Genomic DNA, 10,119 nt, shown 5'->3' on the forward strand with positions numbered 1-10,119 from the left:
CGAGAGAGTTTCAATAATTTATAGATATTTAGAATTATTTTTAATATATTAGCATTTTTATTTGTATATAATGTGGGCACAGCTGATTTCTGCATAAAACACTTTGGAGGGCCGCATGTGGCCCGCTGTCCGTAATTTGCCCACCCCTGGTGTAGATTATAGTAGATCTAGATAAATGAACAGTATAAGCTGCAGCTTGCAAGGAGTTAGTGGTGAATCAATGACTTCGCTGTAAATGGGATTCTGGCGTCTAGTGAAGTGCCATTGATACTTGCAGAGCCAGCGTTTGTTTATGTCAGTGATGATCTACTGCTGTTGTATGTATGTCAATATTATTCGTTTTAATATGCTATTTTCAATAATAATTCATTTCTACAGTCACCGAACCAAAAAAAAAAAAGCTGCTGCCTTTCAAAATTGCATGCTGGAACCTCCGCACAATACCCAATCTGCCCTGGTGGAATTGGAACTGGATTGGCTGGGTGTGGACATTGTTGTTCTTAGTGAGGTATGTTTGGGAGGTCAAGAGGAGCTGGATACACTTTCTACCAGTATGGGAGAGGACCGAGGAAGTTATCCAATCTATCGCCATGAAGATTCAGGACATACCTGTTGGTCAATCTGATCGATTGATGCCACTTAGACAGCCCATTGGAATGGATGGGTCTAAACTCCTTACAGTGATAAGCGTTTATGCTCCCGCACTGCTGGCAGAACCGAGGAGGAAAAAGTTAAGGAGATTTGAGGCGAGTCCTGGACCATGTGGACAACACGGGCAAATTAGTAGTTTATGGTGACATCAATGTCTCTGTGGGGAATGACTACAGCTCATGGGCATGTGTCCTGTGGAGATATGGTATAGGCATTTCCAGCGCTTACAGCAGATTAGTTTATAATAAATTACTTATACTTATAAGTATAATTAATAATGTATATCCTAATATACTGTGTAAATGACAGTGACATATTTAGATGAATTTATCATGTTTATTTCTTTTTTTGTTTCTCAATGCAATACAACATATATATGTTCTCTTCCTATGTTCTTATACATTACAGACGTTACTTCAAAAAAAGAAGAGGACTATGTCCTACGCATTTCATGTGTCAATCTATTCATGCATGTTAAGCAGTGACTTAAACTCTGCTAGTTCGTTGGTTTTCATGGCTGATTCAGGCAACCCATTCCATTCTTCATTACGGTATCAGTATAGGATGAATGCTTCTTAATAGCAAAACTACTTCATGAAAGGCTTTAGCCCACACACAGGACAATTTACCGCTTATTGTTGAAGTCGCAGGGATGTTTGCCTTGTTAAAAGGCATCAGGCCACATGTCTAGTACAATGTACACTCTGTCAGCTTCCTCTTTAGTCTATTGTTTGAAAACCAACACCAGCGGTGTTTGTTTCTTTTTGTGTACTAAGCTGTTGCCTGTGTAAGATTGTTGTCTATGTGTAAAGATGTTGCTTGTGTCTACATCTGGACACTGGCGGATCCAGGGGGGGGGGGGCGGTAGGGGCGATCGCCCCCCCCCCCACTCGGCCGACCCCCCCCCCCCCCCGAAGGGGGCTGGGCGGACGAATTATAGTATAGAATTCGCACAATTTGTATGCGAATTTATTACTTATGTTAATAATATATACTAATTATTTATATGTCAACCTATTTTTTAGATTATTTTGCCCCCCCCCTTCTAGTATTTTGGCCGATTTGGTAGGGTCGGGTGGGGGCGATGGCATCAATCCGCCCCACCCCCCACCATAAACTTTCGAGTGGGGGGGCGGTCCTATTTATTTGTATAAATCACAGCTTGCTAACAGAATCAATTAAATATCTATATGATTAAAACTTCTTATTGGTATTTTAACCGGTCTTTATATAATTTCGTTCACCTGTTGGCCGATTTGGTAGGGTCGGGAGGGGGCGATGGCATCAATCCGCCCCCCCCCACCATAAACTTTCGAGTGGGGGGGCGGTCCTATTTATTTGTATAAATCACAGCTTGCTAACAGAATCAATTAAATATCTATATGATTAAAACTTGTTATTGGTATTTTAACCGGTCTTTATGTAATTTCGTTCACCTGTTGGCCGATTGGAAGGGGAAGAGTGAATACCTCCACTGCCCTTCCCATCTAAACCCTTTGAGTGGGGGGGGGGGCGGTCCTACTTTTATGGAGAAATCATAGTATGTGAACAAAATTAGTCGAATATTTATATAATATAAACAGGTGGAAGTGCGATACATGCAATCACCTTCCCCCCATCAAACAAATCAATACTTTTTCTTTTTGTATTATAGTAAGAAATTACAAAATTAAAAAAAATCTGTCACTAATATAATTTATATATGCTATAAAGTAAATTCTTATATCGAGTCGTCCAACCCCTATTCTTTAATGCAAAATGCAATCAATAGCAGAAATTATAAAAAGGAGCGAGAATTAATCGTTTTCATTTTACCGCCCTTCCCCTTTCCAGACAGAGTTTGTGTAATTTGACATGAATTTATCATAACTATTTTAAGAAAGACTTTTTCAAACGAAATTTTTCACTATAACAGTCACGGTTGAGATGAGTTCAAAAGCCAGATAATCTTTTCCTAGTCGACTTTTTCCAACATTTACTCTATCTCATATTTTTCTAGTTAAATAAATTTAGGACTATAACTCACAATTTATGCTAGAATTTTATTGAATATTATTAATCGATTTTTTTTTTCTGCGGCTATCCTCAAAACCTTAATCTAAATATGTGGGGTATCTAATCTTTTCAAAGAACAAATCGGTTTTATTTGCAATGTATTAAGGGACTATAAATTCATATTAGAATATTTTTGTCATTATTCAAAAGGTCCTTTATAATAGAATGAATAATGAGCTGTAGGTCAGGAGAATGCGTTACTGCAGTGAAGAATGCCAAAAAACGCGTTTAGCGTCGAGGCTTCGCCCCGAACCTCACTGATGAATAATAAGCTGTAGATGTCAGGAGAATGCGTTTCTGCAGTGAAAAATGCAAGAAAACGCTTTTGGCGTCGGGGCTTCGCCCCGAACACCACTAATAAGTAATGAGCTGTAGATGTCAGGAGAATGCGTTTCAGCCGTGAAAAATGCAAGAAAATGCTTTCGGCGTATAAATAATGAGCTGTAGATGTCAGAAGAATGCGTTTCAGCCGTGAAAAATGCAAGAAAACGCTTTTGGCGTCGGGGCTTCGCCCCGAACACCCTAATAAGTAATGAGCTGTAGATGTCAGGAGAATGCGTTTCAGCCGTGAAAAATGCAAGAAAATGCTTTCGGCGTCGGGGCTTCGCCCCGAATCCCACTGGCAAATAATGAGCTGTAGATGTCAGGAGAATGCGTTTCAGCCGTGAAAAGTGCAAGAAATCGCTTATGGCGTCGGGGCTTCGCCCCGAACCCCACTGATAAATAATGAGCTGTAGATGTCAGAAGAAAGCGTTTCTGCAGAGAAAAATGCAAGAAAACGCTTTTGGGCGTCGGGGCTTCGCCACGAACCCCACTGAAGAAGCTTACAGCGCTCTCCCAGACCCCCAAGCTTGCAAGAGAGCTTGTTTTTTTCTGTTTTTTTCGCCGAAGATTGAGAAACAGTCTTATTTTATTCTCATATATCGAATATATATATATATATATATATATATATATATATATATATATATATATATATATATATATATATATATGCTGTACGCACGTTTATGCATAGGGTTAGGGTTTACTGGGCGTTAGGGTTCGGGTTTGGAAAAAAATCGCCCCCCCCCACTCCAAAGTTCTGGATCCGCCAGTGCATCTGGATGTAAAGGAATACACTCAACTCAAACGAGTGTATGACTCCCATCTACTCACCTACACTACATTGAGAGCAATTGAAAAGTATTAATCACTAGTATACGTTTTCAAAGACTGGATCTAGATTTCTATCAGATATGAACGGAAGTCTATCTGGTGCTGTGTAGGAAAGGAATAGGTAATCCGTGCTCATTAGCAAACGATTGCTACATTTAACATGTAAGTAAACAACTCAAAAGTATTTAAAAGGGAGATTACCCATCAAAAATTGATCTCTCGGTATCATAACCAGTAACGTCTCTTTAAAAACTAGAGCAATTATCAATGCAATAACTCGTCTCTCTTTATCAAAACAATATATTATATGAAACTAGCCGGATAGGACCGGCGACTTGCGGGTCTTAGTTTGGGTATTACTGATCTAGTAGATTGAATTTAGATCTATGTCAAACATGAAGAATGTTCCCTATCTAATAAACAAGATTACAAAGAGAGTTTGTGTTATCATACAAACTCAGAGGCGGCCCCCATCAAATTCACCAATGTTTTGATCGTTGAAAGAAATTCGGCGTTATTTTTCAAATGAAAGCAAACAGTGCAACACGTCGTCTTTGATAAGACTCTTCTAACTCTTCTGGAATAAGCATAGTAGCGTTAAGTGATCGCCTAAGATCAGCATGGAAACTTACCCATACAGTGTGAGCTGATAATCTACTTTTTTTATTTTTACTTAAATGTAAAATCCCAATGTTAATTACATTTATTCAATTGTTATTGCACATTTTACAATAATACTTAATTAATTTTATAAACAGACTTAACATTGCATGAACAGGTTTCTTTTGTTATACTTTAAATGGTATAACGTTTTGCTGTATCACTAACACTTAAACTACCATCTAGATGTGTCAAGGCATATTTGGGCATATATCTAGAAATGTTATCAATATTTTTCCCATGTGTCTGCTTTTGCCAAGTTAAATTTTTTTCAACTTGGTTGTCACCCCCAAAATGGTGTCGACTGCTGCGGACCGCACCCCTCACACACCCTCCCCCTAGTGACGCCACTGCTCCAAGATATATCTTGAGATTTTATTTATTATCTTTTTCAATGTGTCTGCTTTTGCCAAGTTATATTTTTTTCAACTTGGTTGTCACCCCCAAGAATAACTAAAGATCCGATTGAAAGAATCAAGTTCCACTATTAACCTGGTCCAGCTGGCGTCATATCAACCAAAGAAATGATTCGCATCATTTTTCTTATCTGTGTGTGTTTATGTAAGTTAATTTGCTTAATTTTTTTTTTTTCAAATTAGACAACAAACATTTCTTTCTTTATTCGCCTAACAAATTAAAGTTGAATTTTAGTTCAATTTCCCTTGTTTAGAAGGCAAGTTAAAGGGCATATGTCCTGAAGATTTAATTAAATGTCCGAATTCTTACTGTATTTATAGCACATATATTAAAAAGGACTACCGAAAATAATGCTTAGCGGCGGGGCTTCGTCCCCAATCACAGCTCTCATCCAGACCCTCTTCCTGGCAAGAGCGAGGTGTCTACAATTTTCCACAAACTCCAGTAAGAAGAACCTTTACTAGGTTACAATAAATGTCTTCCGAAAGAATGAAGGGTCAGAATGTAATAAAGATTAAAATTATGTACACACACATACACACACACACACACACATATAAAAAAGCCCCGCCCAAACCCTCCACCTGAAAAAAAAATCCTGCCCGTACTGCACTTCTTATAATTTACCTTGATAAAGACTACATGTAAATTCAGCATTTTTTACTTACAAGACATATACTTTTGTTATCTTAAATGTTACTCCGTTATATGTTTTTATAATTAACTTTTCTCGTGTATATGTTAAGAGTAAAATAAGGTATTAATAATATCACTATTAAAAGTTGTCTATTTTAAAATATTTTAAAACTTTGTAGAGGGAGAGTTAATTCAACTTTCAAGAAACTATACTGAAGTGTTTTTCCTTCTTTCTTAAAAAAGTTTCATGCTAAGATATCTTATGTTAATTTTTCTTTCAGGTAGTTTCTATTCATTTCCACTAAAAGATTGCCAATCAAGAAGTCAAGATATTTTGTTCATAATTGATTGTCGAAGTGAAGTACAAGAACAGATAGACTTTATTCATACATCAACAAATTATCTATCTAAAGACAGTAACCAGTTCCAAAGTATTTACTCATATATTTCGTTTTCTACTGATGGCGTGTTTGAAACTAACAATTTAACAGAAATTAAAGACTCTGAATGTGGTCAATTATTTCCTATTGATGATATATTTAACGCATCTAAAATTTGGTTTGTATCTAGAAATAGACCTTTAGTGATAATAATATTTATCACTGAATCCAAATATACATATATAAATGATGTCAAAAAAATAGTTGAATTGCAAAAGAAAGATATGAAAGTTGACAGATTTTTTATAATACCAAATAGACATGATATTTACATGTATTATTACATTAGTTTCATTTACCTTTATCAATCATTTCACGACTTAGACATTGTTAAAATATTTGCCAAAATTTGTGAAAAAAACTGTATAATACATCCAGCAACCTATACCTATGGAGAATTTCTAACATCCTATTACCATATAGCTAATGTTTATAATATGAGTCATGATGAAAGTGTACAGTACTGTGCAGAACAGACCAATAGTTATTTGATTTCATTCGAGTCCTCTCAAGAAATAGCTTATGTGATTAGTTATCTAAAAAAAAATTTTGTTGTAGAAGACTTTTACGACATGCGCCTACACGTCGGAATAAGAAAAGACAATCAGAATATATTTTGGCAGTCAGGAAACCCTTTTGTCTTTATTAACAATTTTAACGGTTTGGCATCTAAAGAATGTTTCTTTATAAATATTTCAAATCTTCGAAGTATCGATGCTATTGAAAACAATACTGAAGGTTTTATCGAAAATTTATTTGCCGATAATTGTTCAACAGTAGAGGAGCCTTCTTTCACCATCTGTGAATGTCATTCGATCCAATCCAGTCCAAAGAAAGCTCTTAAGTTTATCAATGCGGCGTCAAAGAATTCTAAAGTTATAGATGATTCTTTTCTTTATTATGTTTTTTATTTCTTGGAAATCCCCCCTCCTTTTAGAAATCTCATACAAAGATCTGAATATGTGCACAATGTTTCAAATTACCGTAAACATCTTCAATTTAATGACACCTTCATTTCGTTTTTATTACCGAATGGTGACAGCTATTACATCTTAGAACGTTTTGATATTTCTGACTGTAAGAAAGAGAGTATAGTTCAACCAAATTTAACTCTTGAAACACACAATTTGCGAAGTTTTACTGTAGACAATCATTTGATTTCCGATAACAAAATAAATGAAATAAAGTCACTCATCTCAGAAAAGGTTTTTAACATTGATGATAATAAATGCGGAACAAAGACTTTGGGCTATAACTATCAGGCTCCAACGTTTCGATGTAAATTCGAACCAAATAAAGTTGTTCACAAATGTATTAAAACCAATTCATTGCGTACCTCATTTGATTGTAAAGATAACTCACACTTACAGAACTGTGAACATTTCATATGTCCTGAAGGTTTAATTAAATGTCCCAATTCTTACTGTATTTATAGCACATATATTAAAAATGATTATCGAGATTGCCCGTTTGGTGAAGATGAAATTCAGGTAAATAATATTTTAGGTTTTGTTCAAATTAGTTTCATTTTGACACAGTTTTGTATACATATATCAGACAAATTTGTTCAAACGTTTCAAAACATATTTGAGGACAGAAAATCATTTTTTTGTGATGTCCCTTGCCCCACAAATTTCACGTGTATCTCGAACAAAAGGGTAGTGAATAAGAGTGGAACAGAAATCATTGAATACATTGATCAAACTACCATTAACATTTATAACGTATCCAATGTAGCGTATCCAATCCTTTTTATTAAAGACATGTTTACTCTCTTTCAAATAATTGAATTATATGCAAGGGATTGTGAAATACAAAATTTTGACTACGCTTTTCAATATTGGAATCTTTCAGATCTCATCAAATTAGATTTAAGTTACAATGAGTTAATAAGTAGTGATAATATGAACATCATTAACAATTTCAATAAATTAAAAGTGTTGAACATTTCCCACAACACAAATTTAGTAATAGATCAAAATTTTATTTTCCCTTCAACGCTAGAAATTATTGATTTATCTTATACAAAGACGTCATCATTAAAATTCAATGTTTTCGAAAACTTGAGGCATCTAAAAGTTCTAAAACTAATTAATACTTTTATTTCTAGTTTTAAAGATATGGGAATACCGGAATACTTTACACTAGAAAGTTTATACATAGAAAATCTTTCTATTGCGAATATTGAAGAAAATTTTTTCCGAGGTCTTACTATAAATTCTGAGTTACGAACTAGTGATTATAAACTTTGTTGTCCACAAATATTGAATCCAAATATTTCAGTAGACAAATGTCATGCACCTGTAGATGTCATCTCTTCATGTAAACATCTTGCTGGGGACATTCTAAAGAGAACATATGGACCATAGGACTTGCAACTTCAGTTAGAAATGGCATTGTGTCTATAGATTTAGATCTGGATTGTTTGTATCTGGTCTAGCTGTTTCAGATTTTAGTATGGGCATGTACAGTAGATATTTAATATAATGATATTTATGTATTAGATAATTAAAAGATGTTAAATGGAGACATAGTTTTGCGTGTCAATTTGCAAGATTTCGTTAACAACCTCAATTTCTACATTTTATTACAAAACTTATATCAACTCAATCTGTATGTCTGGTAAAAAGTTTGTACACGTTATTTCTCCGACATCCAATCTCGGATCAAGCTGAAATTTCGCACACATTTTTGGCTAGACAGACAGACACACAGACAGACAGACTGACAGACAGAGTGAGTTGATATAAACTTTGTAAAAATATTATTAATTGCACAGACTTATTGTTCTTGGTCTACATGTGTTATTGTTCTTGGTCTACATGTATTATTGTTCTTGGTCTACATGTATTATTGTTCTTGGTCTACATGTATTATTGTTCTTGGTCTACACGTATTATTGTTCTTGGTCTACATGTATTATTGTTCTTGGTCTACATGTATTATTGTTCTTGGTCTACACGTATTATTGTTCTTGGTCGACATGTATTATTGTTCTTGGTCTACATGTATTATTGTTCTTGGTCTACATGTATTATTGTTCTTGGTCTACATGTAGGTATTATTGTTCTTGGTCTACATGTATTATTGTTCTTGGTCTACATGTATTATTGTTCTTGGTCTACACGTATTATTGTTCTTGGTCTACATGTATTATTGTTCTTGGTCTACATGTATTATTGTTCTTGGTCTACACGTATTATTGTTCTTGGTCTACATGTATTATTGTTCTTGGTCTACATGTATTATTGCTCTTGGTCTACATGTATTATTGTTCTTGGTCTACATGTAGGTATTATTGTTCTTGGTCTACATGTATTATTGTTCTTGGTCTACATGTATTATTGTTCTTGGTCTACACGTATTATTGTTCTTGGTCTACATGTATTATTGTTCTTGGTCTACATGTATTATTGTTCTTGGTCTACATGTATTATTGTTCTTGGTCTACATGTATTACAAAAGTAATCACATGACTGATCCAAACTAGTTGATACAACTAAACTTCGTATAATTTATTTTTTTTTCGAGTATTTTTTTATGTTTTCTTGTCTATCAGTCTTAAAACAATAGATTGATTCTTGAAAATTACTTATCATTTTGGTCAAAGTAGGTTTACAATAGCAAGTAAAATACATCTATCATATTTTTTTTTTACATTGGTTTGGTTCCTTCGTTTTCTGTTGTTATTGGTTTTTTTTTTAAATATTTATTCAATTGGATATTTTATTCTTTTAATGGGGTTTGTGTTTGAATCTGCCTCTGTGAAATACAGAAGATAGAAGCCGGTTTTTTTTATCTTTCATTTGTTTTGTAGTTTTAAATTTTATATTGTACTATGTCAGGAAAACTTTTCAAAACTTATGAAGAAGGCATGTGGATTTAAATATAGCTAAAAAATGGCCTATAAAAAATGGCTTATGTTACACTGACATATTTTTATGTGCTGGTTTCCTCTTGGAATACTTGGATTTCTTTCATTAAAAGGACTTCTTTGATCGCGAAGTTGACGCCTTGATCGCTGTTTATTTTTTGTAATGCCTATAAATTTTAATCTAATCTAATCTTAATCTAATTATTTATACGATTCCTGCCATGTACC

At 34.4% G+C, this 10,119-nt stretch overlaps 1 protein-coding gene across 3 annotated transcripts; it reads left to right on the forward strand.

Moving 5' to 3' along the window:
• The first annotated feature begins 230 nt into the window (after positions 1–230).
• On the forward strand, positions 231–8,942 carry LOC106062084 (uncharacterized). Of its 3 annotated transcripts, none has more exons than XM_056031478.1 (3): positions 231–321; positions 4,973–5,085; positions 5,859–8,942. In XM_056031478.1, the coding sequence occupies exons 2-3, from the start codon at positions 5,049–5,051 to the stop codon at positions 8,384–8,386; spliced, it is 2,565 nt and encodes an 854-aa protein (XP_055887453.1). In that variant the 5' UTR covers positions 231–321; positions 4,973–5,048; the 3' UTR covers positions 8,387–8,942. The 3 variants fall into 3 exon arrangements, with proteins under 3 accessions (XP_055887453.1, XP_055887454.1, XP_055887452.1); XM_056031479.1 differs by having other exon boundaries at positions 231–317; XM_056031477.1 differs by lacking the exon at positions 231–321 and adding an exon at positions 3,834–4,026.
• Positions 8,943–10,119: the final 1,177 nt, after the last annotated feature.

Source organism: Biomphalaria glabrata, chromosome 6 (genome assembly GCF_947242115.1).
Source record: "Biomphalaria glabrata chromosome 6, xgBioGlab47.1, whole genome shotgun sequence".
NCBI classification, from domain to species: domain Eukaryota; kingdom Metazoa; phylum Mollusca; class Gastropoda; family Planorbidae; genus Biomphalaria; species Biomphalaria glabrata.

Excerpts from the sequence above, each read along its gene's own strand:
- LOC106062084 (XM_056031478.1), top strand. The coding sequence starts at position 5,049 with ATGATTCGCATCATTTTTCTTATCTGTGTGTGTTTAT. Across the intron at positions 5,086-5,858 it reads TCTTATCTGTGTGTGTTTAT|GTAGTTTCTATTCATTTCCA; the intron begins GTAAGTTAATTT and ends TTTTTCTTTCAG.